Source organism: Cervus canadensis, chromosome 16 (assembly GCF_019320065.1).
Source record: "Cervus canadensis isolate Bull #8, Minnesota chromosome 16, ASM1932006v1, whole genome shotgun sequence".
In the NCBI taxonomy this organism is placed as follows: domain Eukaryota; kingdom Metazoa; phylum Chordata; class Mammalia; order Artiodactyla; family Cervidae; genus Cervus; species Cervus canadensis.
Window position 1 is genome coordinate 60203272 of NC_057401.1, and position 27151 is coordinate 60230422.

The 27151-nt window shown below is 49.6% G+C and overlaps 1 protein-coding gene across 2 annotated transcripts in view; it reads left to right on the forward strand.

Moving 5' to 3' along the window:
* Nucleotides 1-27151, forward strand: part of ICE1 (interactor of little elongation complex ELL subunit 1) — a 59839-nt gene that overhangs the window by 24273 nt on the left and 8415 nt on the right. For both annotated transcript variants that reach the window (XM_043488599.1, XM_043488600.1), the window contains exons 11-17: nt 4311-4397; nt 6493-6866; nt 9230-13840; nt 15028-15196; nt 20467-20627; nt 23421-23611; nt 25408-25514. In XM_043488599.1, coding sequence (XP_043344534.1) covers nt 4311-4397; nt 6493-6866; nt 9230-13840; nt 15028-15196; nt 20467-20627; nt 23421-23611; nt 25408-25514 — 5700 coding nt within the window. The remainder of the gene's footprint in view (nt 1-4310; nt 4398-6492; nt 6867-9229; nt 13841-15027; nt 15197-20466; nt 20628-23420; nt 23612-25407; nt 25515-27151) is intronic.

The following is a 27151-nucleotide window of genomic DNA, read 5'->3' on the forward strand; positions in this document are numbered from 1 at the left end:
TAGAGCATGATGTTTATGTACAGTGTCCATCCCTGACTTGTTCAAAGGAAATATATTTTAAAAAAAATGACACAGAAAGATTGAATAGAGGGGGATGGATGTAGAAATTTCAGTTGAAGCAAATTCTGATTTGAAAGCAGTCATATAACACAAAGGGCTTCCCTCATATTTCAGTTGGTAAAGAATCTGCCTGCAATGCAGGGGGCCTGGGTTCGATCCCTGGGTCAGGAAGATCCCCTGGAGAAGGAAATGGCAACACACTCCAATATTCTTGCCTGGAGAATCCCATGGACACAGAGCCTGGTGGGCTACAGTCCATGGAGTTGCGAGAATTGAACACGACTTATAATGAAAAAGAATAATTCACACCTAGGAATGAATTTACTTGGATTAAAAGGAACTATCTAGAATGATCAGCAGTGCAATTCATCAAGAAAATACTGCTCTTTTGATCTTTAGGCATAAAACTGCATTAGGTGAAACGCTTGGATATTCTAGGGGGAAGAACCAAATCTGTCTGCATAAGAGACTTCAGTGTGCTTGTTAGAAATAGAGAGTAAAAGCAAACAAAATGGGAGATGGAATGGGAATCATGATTGCAGGATGGATGATTTACATTAACTCTTAAACCACATCCTGGGGATTCTTTGGATTACTTGTCAAAAATACCTAAAAGCTGACTATTTATTGAATAAAAAGCTACAATCTGAGATTAGGTTATAGATATTTCAAAAGATATTAATAAAAATCTCTCCTTCGTCCTTCCTGAAAAACTGATAACTGAATACACATAATAAACTGCCCTTGGATAACAGAAAAGATAAAAGCTAAAATACTAAACTTTTGGAAATAAACAAAAATAAGGCAGCATTTATTAAAATCTTTGAGATATTGACAGTATTCAGTGAGTGATCTGTGGTCTTAAGCGATGTGGTGAGGATATGTGAGGATAGACACAGGGCAGCCTCAGAGGAAGAATCCTTGACACGCGCCCTGGTGTGCTGCGTTGCTTCAGTCTGTCTGCCTCTACGACCCCAGGGACTGTAGCTCGCCAGGCTCCTCTGTCTGTGGGATTCTCCAGGCAAGAGTACTGGAGTGGCTTGCCGTGCCCTTTTCCAGGGGATCTTCACCACACAGGGATCGAACCCACAGCCTTTTTAAGTCTCCTGCATTCGCAGGTAAATTCTTTACTGCTAGCGCCACCTGGTAAATGATGTTAGGACGCAGGAATTACAGAAAATGAAGCAAGAATTCCAGAAAATGAATGACTTAAGAAGGTAGGAAAATACAACAGAAACGCAAGGAAAATAGAAGGAAGGAATTGATGAGGATGGAAACATGCGTGAATGAAACGGGAAACAGAGCGGTTACTTTGGGACCGCTAAAATGAGTGGCTGGGTCTCTGCAGCGCTGCCGAAGCTGACCACTCTTTGGCGAAGCTGATCAAGAAAGGAAGGCAGAAAAACCTAGTAGTACCAGGACTGAGAAACCTGTCAATTTGGAGAATTTCTGAATTTATAAATTTCAGATTTTGTCATGTTTATAAAATGGAGTGTTTTGTAGGCAAACACACTCAGATTGACATAGACCACTTGTTGGAATATCCTGAACAGAGAAATAAGCCATAGAAAATTAAAAGTTAAAGATCTAATACTATGGAAGATCTAGATAGCTCACAGGTGAGCAGGTCTTCAGTGAAAACCTGATGTCTTTATTATTATTTTTGCTTTAGGGCTTAAAAACTATGGACTGCTTCTTGTCTCATTGTTTTAGACTAGCATAACCGTGTACCAAAAGTATATATGTGAAGATATGCACACATATCTTTAAGACTCAGAGCTCTGTAACTTAGGAATAAAGCTGTGAAAATACTAAAATTTTAAGAACTCACATCTATTAGTAATTTAGAATATGGACAAATTATGACTTAGGATTTATCTCAGGACTACCACAACTGGTTAAGAGGGACATGGTAGGATCATCTCAATTCAGCATCCATTCCTCATTTGAAAAACAAAAGACAAGATAATAGTAGGAAAAAAATATTCTGAGCTTGAGGGAGGTGAAACACAGAGAGCACAGGCGCTGCCGTCAGAACGCGGCCCGCCTGCTCTTCATCCCCTCTCTGCACGCTGGGCACCCTGAGCAGGCTCACGTAGGCGCGGTCAGGGCTCGTAAGGAGGTCAGGCTGTTCTCATTTTGAATGAGGTGACTGACTGTGTGGGGAAAGGAAAATAGCAGTGTTGGAGCTTGGGCAAGCGCTGGTGCGTACAGTGAGGACGCGCGGTGGGTCGTCACTAGTCTGTCAGAGCAGATGGGATAACGGTCCGTTCTCAGATGGCCGCAGATCGGTCAGACGCGTGGGGAAGTACCTGGAGGCCGCGTGCCTGCCTTTGTGAAGACAGCTCTAAAATGGCTGAACATGCACACAAATGCTGTGTTCCTGGATCCAAACAGTGAAGGCATAGAGATGGGAATTTTCCCCACATGGATTTATAAATGTATACTCTGTCACTGGATGGGGAAGGCTTATCAGGAGGAATAGACCCCATAATAATAAATGAGCCCTGAGCCAGAGTCGTGCCAGCACAGATACTGAAATACAGTTACAAGGACGTGTGCCGTTCATGTGGGCACTGACGAGTTGTGGAGCAGGCAGGTCTAGAGACGCCGTCCTCAGAGGTGCCTGGCATTTGATAAAGGAGACGTTATCAAAGGGTCAGGGGAAGGTGTGTGGTTGAGCCAAATGGGGTTTTCACGAGTAAGTCCCAGTGCCACAGTGAAGGCTGTTTTCTGCTTGCTGGTTTTGGGTAGCTCTTGTGTCAGACTGGAAGTAATGAAGGAGTGCTCAGTTGGAATAGGCACAGCTCTGGTTAATAGCTTCTAAGAATAGAGAAGGAACTGTTTTTGTTTTTTTTAAGGTTCCTTATTTGCTGCTTTGGGTATTTGTAATAAGCAGGGATCCTGGTCAGGTCATTTAAGCCAAGGGGGGGGGGGTCACAGTATTTTGAAGCAGGCTTTTGGGTAGGTTAATCACAATGTAGATAAACAACTTGATCATAGAATTTTGAAACTTAAATATGGATGCACCTCACACAGTGACTGGCTAATTTGGGTCAGGAGAGGTCGGAAATGCCCAAATTTTCCAAGTTCTGTGTTTGCCCCATTTGTCCTGGTCCTCTTTCTATGGACTTCATTTATAGAGTGATGCAGTTTGCCATTAAATAGGGCTGTCCTGTTCCAAAATTTTCCTTGGAGATATTTTTATTATTGATCTTTTTAGCCTCTCTAGAACTAGATTATAGATTTCAGTGTTTTCAAGAAATGATTCTGTTTAATAACATCAAGTGAGCTATAACAGAATTTTGAGGTGACCTGAAATTACAAGTATTTAATACTATTTTCAGTTAAATTTTAAGTAGTGTGGCTTGTCTTTTTATGTGTATTTGACACAAACTATTCATGTTTATATTTTGATGAATGCTTTTTGCTTGGAACATTTTGGGGAATTTGTATTTTTAGTGTTAAATTCACTTTAAAACCACAGTGTGATATTCTTAATGTTATATGACTTTCATTTAGTTACAATTGTCCTTTGCCTTTCAACTTGAGCCAGTGATTCTTAACCACTTTAGGAATTCAGACCCTTTGAAAAAAATTTCCCCAAAGCCCTCTCTCTCCTCGCAGATGTGGAGGCTGCTTCTGCGTGTCTAGGCGTGTGGGTGGCGCGCTCTCTCCCTCCGTATGTTTATACCCACGTTTGTCTCCTCTCATTTCCCTTTAAGGCCGTTAAAGAATTTCCCAGGACCCATGAAGCCGCTAAGTTAATTACCGCCTGGTCACCTCTGGTGGCTTTTCTGATGACCTCGTGGAACCTAGCGGATACTGTTTCTTCTTTGTAGAATCCATGGAGCGGTGATACATACTGGTCCTTCTAGCTGGGCTTCCTCCCTGCAGTCCCCAGTCACATGGCACTGTCTGTGGAAAATGCAGAGACCAGAGATTTATTTATCCTGTGCCTGCATTACGGTGGTGACGACCTTTACCAACAAGCACGTCGGGTTTTCTGAGTCCTGCCCTGTGTGCACCACATCCTCCAAACAAAACCCAGGCTTGTGTTCAGGCTTCAGTCAACAGGCCTCCGTGTCGGCAGCCGGCTGAACTGTGTTCAGTGGCCGACGGAGGGGAAGGTGGTTTAAGTTACCTAGTTCTCTCATTCCCTGATAAGTCCCCGTTTCCCAGGAGTGTGTTTTGGCCTTGGGCCGAATGAGCTGAATGACATGACTCTAACACTTGACTCTCTTCCACAGGGAAGGTAAAGCTGCTTCTGAAGGAGCTCTGGCTGTGCATCAACACCACACACAGACTCCCCAGTGAGGGCGGCAGATGCATCCCAGGTGAGGGGGAAGCTTCCAGAGCTTCGTTTCATGCATCAACAGCAGTGTTTACTGTGGACGTTGTACCGCTTTAGTTTTCAATCTCTAGAATCTCGCATCAAAAGAGTGTAATAAACTAAGGTGGGCATCTGTAATCATACAAAGCTCTGTTCCTTCCATCGTGACTTCTGGTCTCACTGAATGCATCTGGCTTTGGATTTTATAATAGCTGCTTCATCAGGGAACATCCATGGAAACTGGGAAGGACCCGTAGAGGGAGTGTGTGTGGCTGGTTGCAGATGGAGACCGACTTTCCCCGTTTCCCTGCTCATGTCACCTTCCCTGGGTTCCTTTCATTGGGCTTCCTTGGTGGCTCAGATGGTAAAGAATCTGCAATGTTCGAGACCTGGGTTTGATCCCTGGGTCAGGAAGATCCCCAGGAGAAGGGATTGGCTACTTGCTCCAGAATTCTTGCCAGGAGAATTCCATGGACAGAGGAGCGCGGTGGGCCCCAGTCCCTGGGGTTGCAAAGAGCTGGACATGACTGAGTGATGCTTTCCCTTTTCTTTCTGCCTTTAGTTGCCCCTGGTCTGACAGTTACCGATCTTTCCTTGTTTCCTGACCCTTTTGGAGACTACAGATCGCTGGGTAGAAAGCCTGTGGGTTGTGGCATGTTCTCTTGTATTAGAGTGAGGCTGTGTATTTTCCACAAGAGCTTCTAGTGTGTGCTGGGGAGACAGCGTGTGGTCTGCCTTGTCCTGGGGGCTGTTGACCTTGACCTCTTGTGGCAGCGGTGTCGGCCCAGTTCCTCCTGTGAAATTGCTGTTGCTTCTTCACTCAGTGGCCACCCTGAGGGAGATGCTGCGACATGACGCGCCCACTGTTTCCCTGCAGCCCTGGCCCACTGATGTGAGCTTTGCTGATGCAGCTTGTGGGCTACGATTACTACTTTGTTGAATAGTGGTTTTTGTCATTCCCTCATTTTCCTGAAGGTATTAATTGCAATTTTTCTGTAAGAAAGAACTGCCATTTTTCTCCACTTATTCATTCACTTATTTCTGTCAATGTGGTCTCACAGACACTTGTTTTATCCTGTGCGTTACAACCCAGTACTTGTATTATTCCTCTCATTGCTCAGGTTGCCCCAGGTGCAGTCATTGGGACCATCTGGGCCTCTTAGGCATGTCCATCTTTACATCTGGTTCTGCAAGCTGTCTCGGGCTCGGCTTCTTCCCCCTCCCCAGCCCTATAATCAGCCACTGCTCCACAGAGCCCTGAGGGTTTCTATGAAAGGTGTGTTTGTAGCTTTCATATATTTTTACAGCTTTCAAATATGACAAGTGGTTGTTTCCAGTTAATTTCCAGGACACAGTGTTTTTCCTACAGTTAGCATTGCTGCAACTTACCAAGATCAAAACCCACGGAGAACTGGCCTTTTATAGTACCTCTCTGTTGCGTGACAGTGCAGAGCATTTCTGTGACACAATCAGGTTCCTTAGAGTGTTGTACAGATCCTTTCATGGGGTGAAGGTGAAAGTCACTCTGTCATGTCCGACTCTTTGGGAATCCATGAACTATAGAGTCCATGGGATTCTGCAGGCCAGAACACTGGAGTGGGTAGCCTTTCCCGTCTCCAGGGGATCTTCCCAAGCCAGGGATCGAACCCAGGTCTCCTGCATTGTAGGCGGATTCTTCACCAGCTGAGCCACAAGGGAAGCCCTACATGGAGTAAGCCTGGTATAAGTTGATTTTAGAAGAAGAAATGTTTCCTGTCGCCTTGTTGGAGAAGGCTGTTTCTCCCCAGGAGAACGAGTGTGTCATCGAGGCCCATCACCGTGGCCACAGACAGAAGCCTTGGCGGGCACGCCCTGCTGCCTGCTGACGAAGGCATCTCACCCCTCCCCCCGCCAGTCGTCTTTTTGTTGAGGGAAGCGTACTTTTGTGGAATGTGTTTTAAGTCTTATAGGATATTCTTTAGGCAGGGATCGTTGACTTTTAAAAATGTTTCTACTTGGATTTAATACAAGCATTTTGAACTGTTAAAATAGGTGTTTGGTTTTTTTTCTTTTATTGATAACTGTAAATAATTTGATACTCACTTTTTTGTCCCCCGCAGGAAAGCCTGCCCAAGAAAACCGCAGATCCATCGAGTCCGGGGAAGATGGGGTGCTCCCTGCAGCAGGTGGCAGCCCCGTCCGAACCTCGGCTGTGCAGACGTGCCTGGCAGAACTGTCCATGGAGATCGAGGGCGACTTCTCTGCCTGTGAGGACGTGGGCAGAGCAGCGGGTCGTGACAGCGGCCTCTCTGGGGAGGATCCAGTTCCTGAGGCTGTGGCATGGAGGGGCGCGGCTCAGGGCCCTGGTTTCGACGAGGACCTCCAGGCTGCGGTCGACTTCTTCAGGCGGCCCCCGCCCCTGCTGTCCCCGGTGCCCTCCCCGCCGCCCGTGTCGCCGCCTCGTCTGGGCGGTTCACCTTCTCTGCTTGCACCTGTGAGTGGGCACTTTGTATGGGCCTCGCCAGGTGGCCACCTTGTCCACCCTGACATGTGAGCGCGTTCCAGATGGTGTCAGGGCGGAGCCCCGGGGTCTGTATCTTATACATGCACGCGCGCACACACACACACACGCATGTGCACACACACACACACACACACGCACATCATGGTCTTCGTTTTGTACTGGGGGTGCATTGTTACTGTTTTCATCTGCAGCATATTTTAAGTCTCCTGTGGAGGACTGTGTCTTGGTTGCTTACTCTTACCTTTAGTTTTGGACACGTAACAGGCATGGAATGAGTGAGTTACACAGGTGTTTGTAGGCCCGAAGTGTTTGAGAGACGAAAAGTCCATGTATGGCATGCACACCTGTTAACTTAGGTTGATGCATTCTCCACCTTCATGCAATGAATTCATCATCTCTGTGTATTTGCAGAGTGGTTTATGTGATTTCTTAGGAAGTTAATCTTTTTTTCTCTCTTTCCTTTTTATTGTTTGAATTGTGAAAGTGATAGGGGTCGCAAAGAGTTGGACATGACTGAGCAACCTTCACTTGGCAACACACTCACTAGGAGACTAGGAAAAGACAGAACCAAATTCTATATAGAGGAAGTTAGTCTTGACAGAGCAGATTTGTATACTTTTTGGCTTAAGGAAGAAAGAGATAAATGGCTCCTTTGACTCACTTCATTTAGGAACCGTGATGCAAGTCTGTTACATTCTGGACACGGTGCTAGACACCAGGAGCCCAGAGGTGACCGAGTCTGGTCACCCTTGCTTGGGTCTTGGGGGGTGGCCCATGAGGGGGCTGTGGTGGAGTCTGCGTTGCTGGGGCTGGGCTGGGCGCTCACCCTGGCAGGCAGCCAGCGGAGGGCTGGTGGGAGAGGCCCCCGGATGCTGGCGTCCAGCCGGGCGTGGAGGAGGCATCGGGTGGAGGTGCTGTTCACAGAGGTGTGGAACTTGGGCCAACCTGACGCGGGGAGTGTTCACCCAGACCAGGGCCCAAGCCCGTGTGTGTCTTAAGGGCTTCACGTGTTCTCCTGACGGCAGTGGGGAGTTGTTGATGGGTCCAGAGAAGTGGACCCTAAAGGTGAAGTTCCACGTGAAAGTTTCCGTTGAGTCGCAGTGGGGATGGGGAGAGAGTGGGGGAGTCCGGGGACAGGCAGGACTGTGGACTGGAGTCTTGGGATCCAGCAGTGTTCTGCGTTCTTGACCCCTGGACCCAGTAGCCGCACTGGAGTTAACTGGTAGGCACTGGTTTGGAAAAGGTCTCCAGGCTGAGCGAGCAGCGAACCTGGTGAGACTTGCAGTGTGGCTGCGAGAGGAGGGGTCAGTCACTGGTGTGGAAACAGCGCAGAGAACAAGAGCCTCTGGGCGGGAAGGCAGCGGAGGAAGTGCTCCACGTTAGGGGTGGGTGGGCCTCCCCCGGGGCGCCTGTGAGCCTGGGGTCCTGTCTGTGGCGTGGAGCGGGGCAGGCTGGGTGCAGCGGCCTGTGTGCAGCGGAGGCCTGGGGCCGGCGGCGTCACTCCCTCAGCGTGGGGAAGGGGAGGGCTGCGTCCTGGTGGAGTGCCGGTGAGGCCGGAAGGAAGAGGACAGAGGCTGGACGCGACGCCTGCAGTAGAGGAGAAGCAGGACAGGAGGGTGCCCTGGCACCCTCGGGAGGATGGGCTTTTCTGGCGGGAGCCCGTTTGGGTCAGGGTTGGTTACTCATCATCAGTCCGTCTGCTGTGCAGGACCAAGGGCAGGGCGATGGTGCGCTGGCTCTCTGGGGCTGGGTGACGGAGGCAGGTCTAGACGAGGGGCTGGTCGGGGGTCGTGGAAGGCTTCTGGAGCAGATGTGGAGGTCATGGGCCACAGGAAAGGGGAGTGGTTCCTACATGGAGGGGAACTTGAGAGTCCAGGGATAACTGCAGCTGGGGTGCAGCCTCGGTGAGAGGCGTGGGCAGACGGGCCTGCAGAGCGGCCCCCAGAGCGCGAGCCAGGCCTGGAGGGGGGGCGGGAGGGGCGAGTGGGGGCAGAGAGGACAGCGGGGCAGCTGCAGGCAGTGGGCCTCGCGAGTTGAGGAGGAGGACGGTTCAGAGTCAGCACAGAGCGAACCCTCGGCTGCGAGTGCACAGTGCCTGGATGCCTCTCGGGGGGACGCGGTGTGCGTGCGGGGAGCATGGGGGGCTTCTCTGAGGAGAGATGGGGAAGGCGCTGGCTCCCCAACCCCCGCCCACCCACCCGTGGAGCGCCCGGGGTGGCCTGCCTTCCTCAGATGCCTCCAGAGCCTGTCCGTGTCCAGTGCATTTAATCGGTACTGTGTGTAGTTGGTTGAAGTTGTATTTAACTGACGGATACAATTCCTTTGTTTTTAAGGAGCCCTTCTTTGGAGAGGGTGCCGACTCCAGCGATTATGACTCGGCCCCACATAGGAATCCTGAGCCTGTGTCAGAAGACAATCCGCCTGAGGCCCAGGACCGCTGTGGCTCATCTGGAGAGAGGGAAGGAGCTGGAGCCTGGGAGGAGCGGTCCCATGCCCGCGAGGCCGCCCCGGCCCTCAGCGCGGGGACCACGCTCGGCTTTGGGACCTTCGCAGCAACCCTGTGGGAGCCCGCGGCCTCGTTCGTCTTCGCTCGGGAGCAGCTCTGGACCGTGTCCTCTGAGCTCAGGGCTGGGAGAGAGAAGGGCGTTGTGGACGAGCCGGGCAGACACAGAGAGGTCGGGGAGAAGGCCAGGTTGGCGCACAGCACGTGGACACGTCCCAGAGCCACGGGCGGCGAGGCTGCCGAGACGCTGTTCGGCGGCCTGGCACGCGAGGAGGGCACGGCTTACAGTCGGTCAGACCCGCCTCCCCCTCCCCCGGGCCTGCGGCCGCTCAGTGAGCCCAGGGCACCTGATGGGAAGACCCTGCTGTCCCCAGTGCTTGAATCACCCAAGTCAGAGCTGGCCAGGTGGACGCTTAATGATGGAACTGCGTCTGAATCGGGGTGGCGGTCAACTTCTGGTCATTTCCAGGGACAGCCCAGAGCCTTGGAGAAGGAAAGAGGAGCCATGCAGAGGTGCGTTTCAGGAGCACCCCCTGCCCCAGGAGCTGCGGGACTCGGCCTGGGAGATGCGTGGTCTTGCTCCTTGGCCTCGGACGCCTCCCCTCGCTGCGGCCGCCCCCCATCTCCCTCGGGGCTGGAGGGTGGCGGTGGTCCCGCCATTCCCCCTGCCATTGGCCCTCCCCGCCCACCTGGCTCAGAGCAGACGGCGCCCGCTGTCGCGGTGACCACACTGGAGGTGCCCCCCGAGTCCCCAGGGTGCCCCTTGGGAGGGGGCCATCTGGAGAGCAGCTTCCCCGCTCTGAGCCCCGTGTTGGGGGTGTCTGGTCCTTTTGGTCAGAGGAGCGGCCCGCTGGGATGCGCGGCCTTTGTGAAGGACTTGAACAGTGCCCGCTCGCTCCCGCAGCCTCTGTTTCCCCCGCGGTTGGCGCTCCTCCCGCGGTCAGCGTTCCCGGGGGCCGCCGGCAGCGGGCTGGCTGCTAGGCAGGCGCTGAGGGTAGAGCTCGCACCCGCTGGGACAGGTTTCACAGCATCACCGAGGCCTCCGTCCAGCTTGGTCAGGAGCAGCTTAGACTTTGGCAGAAGCGCTTCCTGGCACCACAGTGACCTCTTGCGGCGGGACGGTGAGGAGAGGCTGACCTCACAGCCCGACGGCGCGCCGCAGACCCCGAGGTCCTCAGAGGGCAGCGGGTCGGCGTCCGCATTCGCCGGCGAGGACCACAGTCCCGCTGCGCCCCGGGCCCCGGCATCCGTGCTGCCCAACCAGGTGTCCGTGATCACGAAGCAGGCGCGGCCTGGCCCCGCGCAGCCTGCCCGCCTGGAGCCCCCAGGGCCGGCTGGGAGTGAGCCCGCCTCAGCGAACGCCGGCGACACCCAGGCCAGCTGGACGGCATGTGGAGCGCAGCGTGGCGGAGAGAGGGGTGCCCCCGCACAGAGCAGGGCCCGGAGCCCTGCCTCAGGAGCCCCCACCTCCTGGAGGAGATTAGATAGTGATGCTCCAAGCGGTTCTTACCCTGTAGGAAATTCCCATCATCCTACAGACTGTAAATTCTCTTTCTCTTCTGAGAACATCCTGGTCCCAAACCGAGAGGCCCTGACGGGCGCCGCGGTGCAACAACAGGCTCAGAAGCGGAGCCCTGGCCTTCCAGCCCCAGACGTGCACACGGCCAGCCTGGACGTGAACAGACGTCCAGCCCCGGAGCTGACGCTCTCCAGAGGTTTTCCTGCTGGAGAGGAAGTCAGGTGCCCTGGGGCGTCTCTGGCCTTTTCACAGGCCCAGCCTGCCGTGCAGCGTGGCCCGAAGGAACGCCCGCAGCTGGAGTCTGAGAGTCCTGGCGGCGCGCCTCCTGAAGGCCTGGGCACCGCCGAGACTGCATTTCCGCGTGCTGCCCCGTGCTGTTACAGCGGCATCCGGGAGGCGGGCGGAGGCGACACTGAGGTGGAGGAGAGCGAGGCGCCCAGCGGCAGCGAGGGGGAGACCGAGCCCGACCCCGCCTCCGAGCCGGGCCCGCGCGGCGCCCCCGGGGCCCCCGGGTGGGCCGTGGGGGCTGCAGAGGCCGGGCCTTCCGTCGAGGTGGGCTCCCTGACCTCAGCTCTTCAGGACTTCAACATCAGCACGCTCTCTGAGATGGACAGACTGTCCACCTCCGAGGTCGTCATGTTTCTTGAAAGCTGTCAGCTGAGAGACTATAGTTCAGCGGACTCCGTTTCAGAATGTTCTAGCAAAGGAACCCTGAATAGAGGAATGAATGAGGAATTGAAACACAGTGGATCATCAGGAGAAGGGTATGGAAGTCAGATCTGTGAAGAGGAAGCGCTGGAGACCTCTGAAGAGTGGGTGGAGTCGGAGGAGGACGACTGTCCTTTGCGGGGTCAGCTCCCTCGCTGCTCCATGGAGACGCTGTCCGAGGTGCTCACCAGGCTCGGGCAGGAGCTGCAGGCCAGCCAGGAGGACAGCGGGGCAGAGGAGGCCGCGGGGCTGCTGCTCTTAAGAGGGCCTGAGAGCGCGACGGCAGAGCATCTCCAGCAGCAGCTTCCGCCTCTGAACACGACCACCGCCACCTCACCCTTGCCGACGGCCGGCCCGCACATGCAGGGCGGGTCCCCTGCACGTGCTGGACCTGGCCGCGAAAACATGCAGAGTGTGCCTGAGGGCCGCGTGGATGCGGTCGGGCCGGTGGGCAGTGGGGAGGAGGTCCCGTCAGAACCCACAGAGCCCTCGGTCCCGAGCGCTGACCCAGGAGCGGGTCCAGGAGAGGTGAGGCTTCAATGTCAGATCTCCACGGTGACCTCTGAGGTCATCAACGTGCTCATCAACAAGGATCAGAACCTAGTCATTGAGAAAGGGGACAACTGGACCATCATCAATGGGGTGGCGCTCATGCCAGAGGTGGGCCAGGTTATCCTATGTGACGCCCCGGAGGACGCCCCCCTTTCCGCCGATCCGGAAGAGCTGGCAGCTGGTTTCCTGTCGGTTCCTCCCGTGGAGAGGTCTCCAGAGGCTGTCGCACCTCTTCAGGAGCCCCCGTGTGGCCGCAGTGCGGCTGGAACCCAGCAGGAGATCTCAAGCAGTGGGCAGACTGGTAACTTTGATAAAAGTCGTTTGCGAAACAGACCCGTTAAACCCAGCGTGAGGATCAGCTCTGAGATATATGATCAGAACCTTGAGTCGCAGACTGCTCCATTTGATCACACTTATTATAACTCGAAACTGGAGCCACTGGGCAAAAATAAGAATCGATCAAAGGTTTCAAACAGAGATCAGTCCAACAAGCCAGTCAAGACTCCAGCTTCGGGCGGAGCTGAAACCACTCAGCGTGAAGTCTCTCCTTCGTTTTCAGGGGAAAGAGGTCATGGAAAACCCCAGAGAAGTCACACGCAAACCATCCTGGCCACTGCCGACACATCCACACCCGCAGACTGCTGTGTGGACACGCTGAGCAAGATCCGGCAGGAGGTGGGGCCCCCGCTGCCCCCGCTGCTGGCGCCCCTGGTCGCCACGCCACCACGGACGTCCAGGCCAGCGTCTCCCCTCATCTCCAGCTCCAGCCCCTCCTCGCCCCTGTCCCCGCTCTGCCCGATGTCCCCGTCATCCGAGCCCCTGGCACCGCCTGTGACGTCCCCGCCTCCGGAAGAGCCAGGGCCCTGCTCTCCTCCGTGCGCCTCCCCGTCCCCGTCGTCCGCGCCGGCTGAGGACAGGGTCTTGTCGTCCCCCCTGCAGTTCTGTGCGGCGACCCCAAAGCACGCCCTCCCAGTGCCTGGCCGCCTGCCCCCGCTGGCCGCCACCCATCCTGCGGCGGCAGCGCCCCCGGAGAACTCAGTGAAGATCCTAGACACCATGTACCCGGAGCTGTCCGCCCGGGCCCGCACCCTCAACATCCTCAAAGGGAACATCCAGCTCACACGAGGCCCGCCGGCCGACCGTAAGGGCCTGCCGGGGCCCGTGGGCGCCATTGCAGGCTTCCAAGCCATTGCTTCCAGCTCCACCGCCTTCGTGAAGGCAGGGGGCAGCTCCAGCGGCAACGGCAAGCAGGACAAGGCAGGAGGCCTGGGACCTCCACAGGACCCAGCTGGGAAAAGGATGCTGTCTGCAAGCACTCCGCGGAGCGCCAAGAGGCTGCGCCTGGACAGCGGGTCCCCAGAGCCGGAGCCCACCCCGAAGGGCGTGGGCTGCAGCCCCCAGAGGGACCCCCCCCAGGCTGCAGCCCCGAGCGCAGAGGAAGACAGGCGTCCTCTCCCAGCCTCGCAGTCGCCCCCCAACCCCGAAGAAACCGCGGAGACCCCTGACAGAGCCATCGCGGAGGCCTTGAGAAAGATCAGGGAGGCGGCCTTTGACCTGTTACCTGTCATCCGGAGTCACGTGTATGTGGGAAACATCTCCAAAAAGCCAGTCATGCGAGACCAGGAGAAGGAAGTTGTCTACGAGTTCAGCACCACAAGAAAGGTAGGTGGCTTCTCCGCCCGGAAAGCGTTGGGGTTGCCCGTCCCCCGACACAGGCTGCCTCCTGCCAGCGAGGGGGGCCCCGAACAGAAGGTTATTGTCCGGGATGGACAGTCACCCGTGTAAGTCAGGACCTGTGCTTTAGTTCTAGCCAGCAGTTTGTACATCTGAGAAGTGGTCAGACGCTGGGGACTTGGTGGTCTGTATTCACTAGATAAGTTACAATTTTAAAGGGAAAAAAAGGTGCCCGTCAGGACTTAAATTGTACAGTTCCCATTGATGCTGGCACGTTTAAAGGCCCAAAATAGTTGTCTTCAGAGCATCAGTTGCTCTGTGATAGAGCCTTTCTGTCATTACTGTTACGTACACATTTGAGAATTTTGAGAGAAAGTTAGTGTGTGGGTCCCCCCCTTGCCCCCCACACTCAATACAGGTCACCAGTCAAATAGGAATAAATGCTTAGTTTCAAGAGGAGGTGGGGAGAGAAGTGTGTAGGTTTACATACTGGGTTTCTTAGGACTTTCCTAGGTTATTATCTTTTCCATGTTCATGTTGATAGTGGGTGAGTGACTTCCAGTGTCCCTGGATTAACATTAGTGATTATCTGTGAGTATAGGCCTGGAATCACAGTGGTATACATGTTTATTGTTCATTTCAGAAAGCATGAAGAGCAGTGCAGGTAACTTTGGAAGGATGTTTATTTTCACGTGATTGAATGTATCAGGTTACTTAGTACCCCTTTTCCTGAGTAAGGAAACTGTTACCCAGTATTCTAAGAGCTAAACAGGGTAAGTGTGTAGAGTATATTGCATTTCAGAAAACAAGAATGGCGGTAGAGTTAGAGTGGATTTCATACACACAGATTATTTTAGTAAAAGCCAAAACATGATAGCTTGTTGGAGTGGCGGTAGTGATGGGCATCAGGAGTTGGCCGGGCCGTGGGCCCCTTAGCCCTGCTGACCTCGGCCGAACTACTGTCTGCCTGCCGGGGGCCCCTTTCTCCGCAGAGCCTCCCAGCTTCCCTGCTGAGCGGGTTACCACAATGGCAGCTGGCCTCTGTCTGAGACAGTGCCGCTTTTATTTTCCCAGCTTTCCCAAAGACTTGACTTTGTAACTTGTAACTGTTCTGTAGTAGGCTAACAATAAATATCAACGTACATCGTCTTTTTGTTTTTTATCCCCCAATTCAGCATTTAGCAGAGAGCTTGCTTCACTGTATCCTCTCAGAGCTGAAAAATCAGAAGATGTCCGTGGAGCACAATTACATCCACGCACTCTGCCGGGTGTACGTGGGGGTCTGCCGGCAGCTGGGCGACCTGGAGCGGGCGCGCCTCTTCTGCTACGGCCTGCTCAAGGAAGGTGCGCGTGGGTGGGGACGCGCGCCTCCGAAACGGGCGCTTGCTGTTTACCTGCTTACATGTGCGTCTGGGTTTCCAGCTGAGCTGTTGTGTGTCTTTCGTGCATCGCTCTGGTTTTCAGGGAGGATTTGTGTGACTGACGCTTGCCTCGGTCAGCACGTACATCCCTGCTGTGTGTGGGAGGGTCTCTCCCCACTGCGTCCTGGTGTTCCTCCTTGTGCAGCTGCTTTGGACTCAGACGTGGTCGGCACAGGAGGGAGGAATCGTTGTGACGCAGCTAACTGCGCTGTGTCCCTGGCTGGAAGGAGCGGAAACTGCGGTGAATTCATAGGCTCACAAGACGTTTCAGGGAGACACGGGAAGGAGTGCTGCCCTTCGAATCTTTCCTTTCAGCGCTGTGTCTTCAGTCTGCTGATGGGGGCAGACGTGCCTCATTCTTAACATCAGGTTGTCAGGGAACCATTTAAATAGCAACATAATACACAAACGCAACTGAATATTGTACCGGAGTCTGAGCTAGATTGCAGAGGCTGATAACCTTGTGTCACCATGATGTTTATGGGATCTTTGAATCAGGATGAACCTGCCACGTATAGACTTGTGCGTGAGGCTGCTGCGTTTGTTGCCCACTTTGTTTTTCTTTATTTTTTCAGTCACTTATTAGCAAATAGTTACAGGGTGTACATAAGCGTGAAGGCTTTGATGGTGCCCAGACCTGGCCTTGGCAGTGCGCACACGTGACCGTGACCTGACAGGAGCGCACAGCGGGTGTATCGGTGGGGGGCGGCAGGGAGGAGAGCCCCGGGGGCGGCCAGGCCCACCTGGGTCTCTGCTTCTTGCTCAGACGCACCCAGCGCGGTCTCCCCTCCGGACCTTTGTGCCCGTTTCTCTCCACTCTGTTACGCTCAGGCTGTTCCTTGCCTTTGTTGTCTCTTCTCCGCTAGATCCATCAGAGCGCCGGTTTTGCTTCCCTTGTCCCTGTTACAGCTTCTGCTGGAGAAATGCACTGTGTGCTCCCACCAAGTGTCTCTTGAATGGATGAGAGGGACAGTGGAAGGTGGCTTTGAGAGAGTCTTAGGCCTGGGATGCTTTCCCTGTCAAAGTGACTTTTGAGCTTAGGTGTGAAGACAGAAGTAAGAGAGAGAATTCCAGGCAGAGGGAACAGCCTGTGATGTCCTTGGACGGGAGGAAGTGTGACCGGAGAAGCGCCGTTTCCCAAGTAACAGATAAAGCAGCACAGAGAGTGTATGCTCCGGTTCCTCTCCTGAACACGCCGCAGTGTTAGATACAGCAGAACACAGACAGTGAGAGAGATGTGGTTTCATGCTGAACGGGATACAAATACTTATATTGACTGATGTAACCACTTGAAAACACTTAGTTTCCTATAAAATTAAACATTAATTTATCAGCGTCATTGCTCAGTTGCTAGGTCATGTCCAACACTCTTGGACCCCATGGGCTTCAGCACACCAGACTTCCCTGTCCTTGACTATTGCCCAGAGTTTGCTTAGATTCATGTCCATTGAGTCAGGGATGCTATCTAGTACCACCTCATCCTCTGCCACCCCCTTCTCCTTTTGCCTTCAGTCTTTTCCAGCATCAGGTGCTTTTCCATTGAGTCACTTCTTCACATCAGATGGCCAAAGAATTGGCCTTCAGTCAGTGGAAGGACATCAGTCCTTCCATTGAATATTCAGGGCTGATTTCATTTAGGATGGACTGGTTGGATCTCCTTGCAGTCCAGGGGACTCTCAAGAGTCTTCTCCAGCACCACAGTTTGAAAGCATCAATTCTTTTGGTGCTCAGCCTTCTTTATGGTCCAGCTCTCACATCCATACATGACTATTGGAAGAAACATAGCTTTGACTATACTGACCTTGGTTGGCCAAGTAATGTCTTTGCTTTTTAATACAGTTTAGGTTTGTTATATCTTTCCTTCCAGGGAGCAGGTGTCTTTTAATTTCATGGCTGTAGTCACCATCTGCAGTGATTTTGGAGCTAAAGAAAATAAAGTCTATCACTGTCTCCACTGTTTCCCCATCTATTTGCCATCAGTGATGGGACCAGATGCCACGATGTTAGTTTTTTGAATGTTGAGTTTTAAGCCAAGTTTTTCACTCTCCTCTTCACCCTCATCAAGAGGCTCTTTAGTTCCTCTTTGCTTTCTGCCATTAAAGTGGTATCATATGCATATCTGAGGTTGTTGATATGTCTCCTGGCAGTGTTGATTCCATACTGTGATTAATCCAGACGGGCATTCTGCATGATGTACTCCACATAGAGGTTAAATAATCATGGTGACACTATACAGCCTTCTCCTACCCCTTTCCCAATTGTGAACCAGTCCATTGTTCATGTAAGGTTCTAATTGTTGCTTCTTGACCCACATAACATATTTTTCAGGAGGCAGATAAAGTGGACTGATATTCCCATCTCTCTAAGAATTTTCCAGTTTGTTGGAATCCACATAGTCAATGGCTTTAGTGTAGTCAGTGAAGCAGAAGTAGATGTTTTTCTGGAATTCTGTTTCTCTAAAATCCAGTGAATGTAGACAATTTGATTTGTGTTTCCTCTGCCTTTTCTCAACCCAGCTTGTACATCTGGAAGTTCACCATTCAGTTCACTTCAGTTCAGTCACTCAGTCATGTCTGACTCTTTCCCACCTCATGAACTGCAGCATGCCAGGCTTCCCTGTCCCTCACCAACTCTTGAGCTTGCTCAAACTCATGTCCATCGAGTCCGTGATTCCAGCCAACCGTCTCATCCTCTCTTGTCCCCTTCTCCTCCTGCCTTCAATCTTTCCCAGCATCAGGGTCTTTTTCCAGTGAGTCAGTTCTTTGCATCAGGTGGCCAAATTATTGGAGTTTCAGCTTCAGCATCAATCCTTCCAATGAATATTCAGGACTGATTTCCTTTTGAATTCACTTGTTTAGACTGGTTGTAAAGCCTAGCTTGAAGGATTTTGAGAGTAATCTTGCTAGCCTGCTAAATGAGCACAATTGTGTGGTAGTTTGACCATTGTTTGGCATTGCCCTTCTTTGGGATTGGAATGAAAGCTGACCTTGTCTAGTTCTGTGGCCACTGCTGAGTTTTCCAAATTGGCTGACATATGGAGTGCAACACATCATTTTTTAGGATTTGAAATAGTTCAGTTGGAATTCCATCACCTCCACTAGCTTTGTTAGTAGTAATGCTTCCTAAGGCCCACTTGACTTCATGCTCCAGGATGTCTGGTTCTAGGTCAGTGACCACACCATCATGGTTATCCAGGTCATTAAGATCTTTTTGTAGAGTTCTTCTGCGTATTCTGTCCACCTTGTCTTAATCTCTTTTGCTTCTGTGAGGTCCTTACTGTTTCTGTTCTTTATCGTGCCCATCCTTACATGAAATGTTGGTATCTCTAATTTTCTTGAAAAGATCTCTAGTCTTTCCCATTCTGTTGTTTTCCTTTGCTTCTTTGCATTGTTCATTAAAGATGACCTCCTTATCTCTCCTTGCTATTCTCTGGAGCTCTGTATTCAGTTGAGTATATTTTTCCCTTTTCTCCTTTGCCTTTCTCTTCTCCTCTTTACTCAGCTGTTTGTAAAGCTTCCTCAGACAACCCCTTTGCCTTCTTGCGTTTCTTTTTCTTTGGGATGGTTTTGGTCACCGCCTCCTGTACAGTGTTACAAACTGCCTTCTGTAGTTCTTCAGGCAGTGTTGTCTACCAGATCTCATCTCTTGCATCTGTTTGTCACTTCCACTGTATAATCATAAAGGATTTGATTTAGATCATACCTGAATGGCCTACTGGTTTTCCCTGCTCTCTTCAATTTGAGCCTGAATTTTGCAATATAGAGCTGATGATCTGAGCCACAGTCATCTTCAGGTCTTGTTTTTACTGACCATATAGAGTTTCTCCATCTTCGGCTGCAGTATAATCAATCTGATTTTGGTATTGACCATCTGGTGATGTCCATGTGTAGAGTCACCTCTTATGTTGTTGGAAGAGGGTGTTTTCTCTGACCAGTGCTTTCTCTTGGCAAAATTCTCTTAATGTTTGTGCTCCTTCATTCTGTACTCCAAGGCCAAACTATCCTGTTGCTCCAGGTATCTCTTGACTTCCTACTTTTTCATTCCAGTCCCCTATGATGGAAAGGACATCTTCTTTGGTGTTAGTTCTAGAAGGTCTTGTAGGTCATCATAGAATCGTTCAACTTCAGTTTCTTTGGCATTAGTGGTTGGGGCGTAGACTTGGATTACTGTGATGTTGAATGGTTTGCTTTAGAAATGAACCGAGGTCGTTCTGTAGTTTTTGAGATTGCACCTAAGTACTGCATTTCGGACTCTTGTTGGCTCTGAGAGCTACTCCATTTCTTCTAAGGGATTCTTGCCCACAGTGGTAGGTATCATGGTCACCTGAGTTGAATTTGCCCATTCTGGTCCATTTTTGTTCACTGATTCCTAAGATGTCCATGTTCAGTCTTGCCATCTCCTATTGAACATGTCCAATTTACTTTGATTCATGGACGTAACACTCCAGGTTCCTATGCAATATCGTTCTTTACAGCATTGAGCTTTCCTTTCACCACCAGACACTTCCACAGCTGAGTGCCGTTTCTGCTAGCCCAGCCTCTTCATCCTTTCTGGAGCTATCAGTAATGGCCCTTCACTTTTCCCCAGTAGCATATTGGACACCTTCCGACCCAGGGCAGCCATCTTCCGGCGGCATGTCTTTTTGCTTTTCCGTGCTGGCTGTGGGACTCTGATGGTGAGAATACTGGGACGGGCCGCCTTCCTCTCCCCAGTGGAGCGTGGTCTGTCTGTGGTCCGCAGTGTGACCCGTCCGTCCTGGGCCCTGCACCTTTGCCACAGCGAGGCTGTGATCGTCAAGGGGGTGGCCTGACAGGACGCTCATCTAGTGGCAGGGTTCTGGGTGCGGGCTCTTGGGACAGGCAGTCTGCCTTCTCCGCTTGTTTTAGAGTCTATTGCTCTTCTCTACAGTGGCGTATACTCATGCTGTGTTTCAAATTTGATTAAAGAAACTGCCGAAGGGAAAAGTTGGCTGGAGGCTGAGGGAGAGGACGGGAGGCTGGGGGAGAGGACAGGAGGGCCGGGAGGGAGGGACAGAAGTGGATTGGAAGCGGCTAAGGCTGCGGCCTCACAGGGCTGCCTCTTCAGGTGTGGGCGGCACGGGGTGGGGGGGGCATTGGTTAAATATGTTCTCGCTTTGTAGTTTACTCACTTAATCAGACCTGAAGGTTTGTTACCCTGTTTTCTTTCTCATAGATTTCCCAGAGTCTGAGAAGCTGACCTTGTTCATTGCAAACATGTGGCGTGATGTGTTTCTCTCTCAGTCCGTGATCAACAAGGCGATGCAGCTGGTTGCCAGGCAGCGCGCCAAGGGAGAAGTTCTGAACTGCTTGCGCGCCTTCCTCAATTGGGAGAAGGTGAGGTTTCTTTTTATTTTGTGCAATACCACACACATAGACCTTATGTAGATGTTCTATTTGGTTTTGTGTTGATTCATGAGCATTTTAGAGCTATTCTTCATGTTAGATCCTTCAGAATACCATTTTAGTCTAAGCTTGTGCATTTTGTGCATTAAGTATGCATGAGACACTTGGGGAGAAGGTGTGGACCTCTGTGCCTGGTTTATTGGGCAGAGTTTGTTTTGCGTACTAATTTGCCGCTGGTGAAATCCATACCCACGCTTACATAAGTAAGGGCCCCAAGAAGATGCAAACCTCTGCTTCTACACGTGGTACTTAGGTGAGAAAATTGAGATCCCAACTCCTTCCTTTGATGATTTTTCTGAGTGTAATCTGTGTTCCTCTTCTCAGTTGATGGAATTTGTAGTTTTTTGGAGTATTGTGTGCTTTCTTTTATTACTTTATTTTCTTTAGTGACTGATGTGCTAATATAATGTGTAGATTGGTGTTCTTTTCATAGATCTTCTCTAATGAGAATCTCTGGGTTCTGAATTGATAGTGAGGCACTGAAGTCAGTGACAGGTTGATTTTCACTTTGTTCTGCTCTTTGTTAGGACTGTATTACTGTCCTTTTAAAAAAAAAATTGTGGCTCCTGCCTGTAGTCAATGTTTATGTGCCATTGTGCTTTCCTTTTTAGTTCTTTCTGATGTCAGTTAGACTTTAATTTTCTTATAAAACGAAAAGGAAAGGGCTTGGTGGATAAAGAGTTAGGGAAGTATTAAACAGCAGGTCTGTAGTCAGCCCTCCGTCAGCCCACCCCGACAGTCCCGAGTGTGTTGTGTGAGGGCCCCTCTGATTGTAGTCACTTGGCCGCAAGCAGAGCCCTCCTGCATCCAGCCTGCATTCTGCCCTCCGTCCATGGTCACCTGCCGACCAGGTGCTCCCTCCCCTGCTGAATCCTCCGGCGTGTGCACTGGGGTCTCCTCCTCCAGCCCATTCAGGCTGAAGCTAGATAGGACAGGGTGGTAAAAGCCATGATTAACGAAGAAGGGAGAAATTAGTTAAGTGTATTTTATCTGTATCATATCAAATAAAAATATAAACTCAAAGCTGTTAAAAAGAGAGAGAAATACCTGGGGGGAAAAATACCTTTATAGTCTAAGACTTCCATATTCTATTTTACAGAAGTCAACAGATGTGATACTAAAAAATAAGTAAAGAGACAGTAGAAATCAACAATACAAAAAGTAAAGTTGAATGAAGACTGTATTTTTCACGTCTGTGACATTTGCAAAAGCAGTCGTAAATTTGGCCACACAAGAACTTTAAGTTTTAAAAAGTAAATATTCTACACTCAAAATTGTCTGGTAATGATTTAGTAAAATTAGACATAAATAGTTTAAAAATTATATAAAAATTCCCCAGGGATTGAGATGCACAGTCCCTGGACAATCTGTGAACAAATGGAAACTCAAAGTAAAATTGCAGTATCAGCAACCCTTCATTACCAGAGACCTCTCGTTTTTGGAAGACTCACACTCATTGCGATAGTTTAAATGTCTTCAGTATTAAACACAGAAACAAAGTTCTTTAATAACCATCTTGAAAATTAAAAATTTGAGAAGGAATTTAGGAAAGAAAGAATGTGATTTAAAAGGTAACAGTAATAAAGTTGAAAACGAAAAAAAAGAAAACACTGCCTTTAAAAAATGCTAATGAAACAGTTCAGATTACTGTAAAAGAGAAAAGCAAAGAATGTTCAAGCTTTCAGGACGAGAGGAGGCGTGAGTAGAGACGAGGGTGGGAAGGAGGAGACTGCCCCCTGCGCTGCACAGGCAGCTCTGGGCCCGGCTGCTCTCTCAGCAGACACACACGTCAGAGTTGGCTTCAGGGTCGGACGCTGCAGTAAACCAGTTTTCAGTTACAAAAGGCTGAAAAGGTGATTGAAAACTTTGTATACAAGAAGGGCGTATAGATGTCACCCGAACATTAAATCTTATTTTTAAAGAACCAGCTAATTCCAGTCTTCTTCAGGCATCAGAGATTGAAAGCTTCTTGTTCAGTTTAAATCACAAAACCCAGTAAAAAATAACTGAAGAAAGAGAAGAACATTATAAATCCACTGCTGGGTATGAACCCAAGGGAATCCAAGTTTATGTCCACAAAAAGGCTTCTGCAGGAATGCCCAGAGCAGCGTTATTAACTGTAGCCTAAAGCCGTAAGTGAGCCACGTGTCTTTTCAGTAGGTGAAAGGACAAACCGCGGTATGGCTGGGTCCCTGCCGGCTGTGAGAAGGCCTTCTGGAACTCTCTACACTCAAGAGTGTGGAAAAACACGCAGACGGCGTGCTCAGCTATACAAGGAGCTAGACGAAAGACTAGTACAGTCTCCTTCAGTTTTTTGAATTTCTGGGAAAAGCAGGTTGATACATATGGTCAGAAAGGTGGCCGAATGAGTTTATTAAAGAATTTTTTAAATATTTTTTTATTTGTAACTTTAGTTCTCTGATTTGAGTTAATGAAACTTTGCATTCCTACGTGGATTGGGGAGTCTTTTCTAGCCTGGCTGGCTTCTGCATTGTGCCTGGAGCTTTTTATCTGGCCTCTCTGCTGCTATTGTATAATCATTTAGGACAGCTGTTATGCCTAGATAAACACAGTTCCCTCTTCAAAATCCAGCTTTCAAAGGGTGTCTTTTAAAGTTACGTGATGATTGATCTGATGCTCATTATGTGCTTTAAGATCACCCATAGAAGATACTTTACATTTGAAACTCTAAATTCCCTTTTTTTTTTTTCCTTTATTTGCTAGAATGCGCCTGTAGATGTTGGCTTCATGGTTTCTAAGCTGCTTTTGACCATACAGTTATGTCCAAAAACAGAATTTCAGCCCAGTGCCAGGTTTGGGGAAGATCTGAGTGATAGCACTTGGGAGTATGTATGCGCCATCGACCTGCTGTGCTGCCACCAGAAGTGGGTTTGGACGCACGACAACATCATCAGGTACTGGCTGCTCTGTTGACTCAGGCTGGGTTATTTAAATTGTCAAGTAGTCCGTTCAGCGATTGCCGAATTGTGGTTTGAATAATTTTTGCTTTTAAGGCAGCCGAACCGTTTACAACGCACATTTTGATTTGGATGCGAGTTAATAAAACTGCTCGTAAAATGCCAGTGTCGCTGTGACATCCCCCCACTTTATTTTTTTACAGTACCTTTCATTAGTTTTCATTGTCTTCACTTATTACTGTCTCTTTCCCGATGGGAAATGAATCTCATGAGCGGGGGGCCTTTGGTTCCCTGGCCTCCCCGGCATGTGGAGACCTGTGCCTGCTCGAGCGAGGCGCTCAGCGAGTACGTGTGGATGGAATGCGGCGATCACTGTCTGAACGTGCGGACACTGTGGGAAGGCCGCAGGAGCAGGGCCGTTCAGGATTCTGCACTGGCGGCTCTTCTCACTGGGGTTTCGGGAGAGGACGGGGTCTGAGACGCTCAGGCATCTGTTTTGTGTAGTGAACTAACTTCTCTGTGTATCAACTATGCAGCATCTTTGGAGAATGGAAAAATAGTCAAGTATTTATAATTGTCTGTGGTTAAGTAGAACCTTAATTTTCTTACAACCCTGACTGAGAAAGGCTGGTTTAAAGGGGCTTATGACATTGAAAAGGAGTCCCCAAAGGATTGATAGTATGTATCTTGATATCCTGTGGAAACTTGTTCATGTTTTCCCTTAACACTGGGAAAAGATGATACATCTAAATGTTAAGCAATAGATAGTTGAATTCTGGGACGTCTATATAATGAGGTACAGCTACTTTAGAATTAAGAGCCGTACTACATAGATTTGTGTGTGTGGAGATGAAAGTGTTCTGTAGTCTGTTACTAAGAAAGTGCCAGGACTGTCTGTTTCATGCTGTGTAACAAGCGAGTGGCTATCCTGTGTCCCCTGTTCCTGGGAGCTGGGGGCAGGGCCCTTCTCCCCAGTGACAGGTGAGACCACCATGGACGGTGCCAGTGGAGGTGCTCTGTCCAGGGTCCCCGCACTAGTGGAGTGGACAGAGTGGCGAACAGCAGGATCTCTGCCTAAGCTGCTTGAGACCCTGATTCCTCTGGTCACTCTGTCCGTGTTTTTTACATAAATGCAGGCATAGACGTGTGTGGCAGGAAAAGCCCCAAATTAAAAGAATGATAGTTATCTGACTGTGTAATTTGGGGTGCTTTTAATTTACATTTTCCTTTTGTTTGTCTGTATTAAACTTTTCTAATGTTATAAATACTATGTAAGAAGTTAATACCTTTTTGGAAAGAGAAGCAAAGAGGAATTGCCACTGTTTTTAGTCAGTAGAAAGTTTCTTTAATCCCTGTGAAGTGTGGTTCATTCCCTCTGGTTTAGTTCTTTTTATGAAATAACAGCCTGTCCTTGCTTCTCCCTGGGAAATGAGGCATCTGGAACACAGGCGTTCCTGATGTCTAGATGGTCCACGTGAGAATCCAGACTCTGCTACTTCCAGTTCTGCAGCTTGGGGACGATACTGGGTACTTTGTCTTGTAAAAAGGGTTTAAATAAAATAAAGATGCCAGCACGGGTGTTTGCAGACTTTTTAAAGCCACTGTGAGCACTGAGATCCTGAATTTTCAGTGTTTGTTCTGTTGTTAGCCAGAAATGCTACATCTTCCTCTTCTTCACTGATTGTCACTTATGCACTATTTTTAAGACAGGTTCATGATGTTTGAGCCATGGTGGGCGTGCACACTTTCATACACATACATACATGTCTATATTTGTCATTGTTATTTTGCAGCAAGGAGCTGTGGCCTGTAATGGATAAGTGGATAAAGTACAGAAAAGGACATCCGAACATCGCCTACACTCCTGATATCATCATCGCATCAGTACTGAGGCTCATCGGTGAGTTGTCTCTTGTACTGAACTTGTTCCTGTTATTGATGCGTGTTGGTGGGAGAGTCAGTGTGGAGTAGTGATAAATGCTGCCTGAAGCCTCACTGTAGCGCTGGCCTCGCAGCCGTTAGAGCAGGCACTGTGGCAGCAGATTGGTTTCCATTGTTTACTCATATGCTCTTTATGCGTTAACGTTTATTCAACTTTGTCAGCCAGCCAGGATTTTTCTTGTTAGCACATTTTATTTATAATTGAACTCTTGATTCTCAGATACTAATTTTAATATACAGACACATACACATATCTACATATACATACCAGAATACATAAATTGCTGTAAGTTATAGTCTAATTTGATTTATAAAATAAGTTTATCTTCCCTACTTTCACCCCCCCCTTTTTTTTTGTACTTGCTCAGTAAGGATAGCTATGTACTTCCATAATTGGAACTAGTTTTGTTTCTACAATATAAACTGAATATACAGAAATTAAAATCATTGCTTAAAAATATTTTAAAGAAACAAAATTGTTTTTAATCTCAGGTCTAAAAAGGACCTCAGTGACCCTTTAGTTCTGCTGCTCCCTTTGCACCTTACAAGTCTTTAGTTTTTACTTTGACTAATTTTTTTCCTTTTTTGCCACATCTCTGACAACCTGCTCTCCATTCCCTGTGTTATTTCACTATCAGTGATGAAACCTATTCATTATTAGAAGGCTGTCTTTGCTATGAGCTGATTCTCTGCCATGTCTTCATCTCCTGGGAGCAGACAAAACTGGGTTCAGCCCATTGCCATGTCAGGGCCCGTTTGGCCATTGGAGGCAGTTGTCACGACTGCACAGACGTCCTGGAGTGTGACGTCAGCGGGCCTTAGGAAACATCACTGTGAACACGCTAGTGGAGGTGGTGGAACTCCAGCTGAGCTATTGCAAATCCTCAAAGATGATGCTGTGAATGTGCTGCACTCAATATGCCAGGAAATTTGGGAAACTCACCAGTGGCTACAGGACTGGAAAAGGTCAGTTTTCATTACAATCCCAAAGAAAGGCAGTGCCAAAAAGAATGTACAAACTGCCACACAGTTGCACTCATTTCACACGCAAGCAGAATAATGCTCAAAATTCTCCAAGCTAGGCTTCAACAGTACATGAATCGATAATTTCTTGATGGTCAGGCTGGATTTAGAAAAGATAGAAGAACCAGGGATCAAATTGCCAGCATCCATTGGATCATAGAAAAAGCAAGAGAATTCCAGAAAAACATCTACTACTGCTTCATTGACTACGCTAAAGCCTTTGACTGTGTGGATTACAACAAACTGGAAAATTCTTAAAGAGATGGGAATACCAAACAGCCTTAACCTGCCTCCTGAGAAATCTGTATGCAGGTCAAGAAGCAACAGTTACAACTGGACATGGAACAATGGACTGGTTCCAAATCGGGAAAGAAGTATGTTTCAAGGCTGTATATTGTCACCCTGCTTATTTAACTTATATGCAGAGTACATCATGAGAAATGCTCGGCTGGAGGAAGCACAAGCTGGAATCAAGATTGCAGGGAGAAATATCAGTAACCTCAGATAACGCAGATGACACCAACCTATGGCAGAAAGTGAAGAGGAGCTAAAGAGCCTCTTGATGAAGGTGAA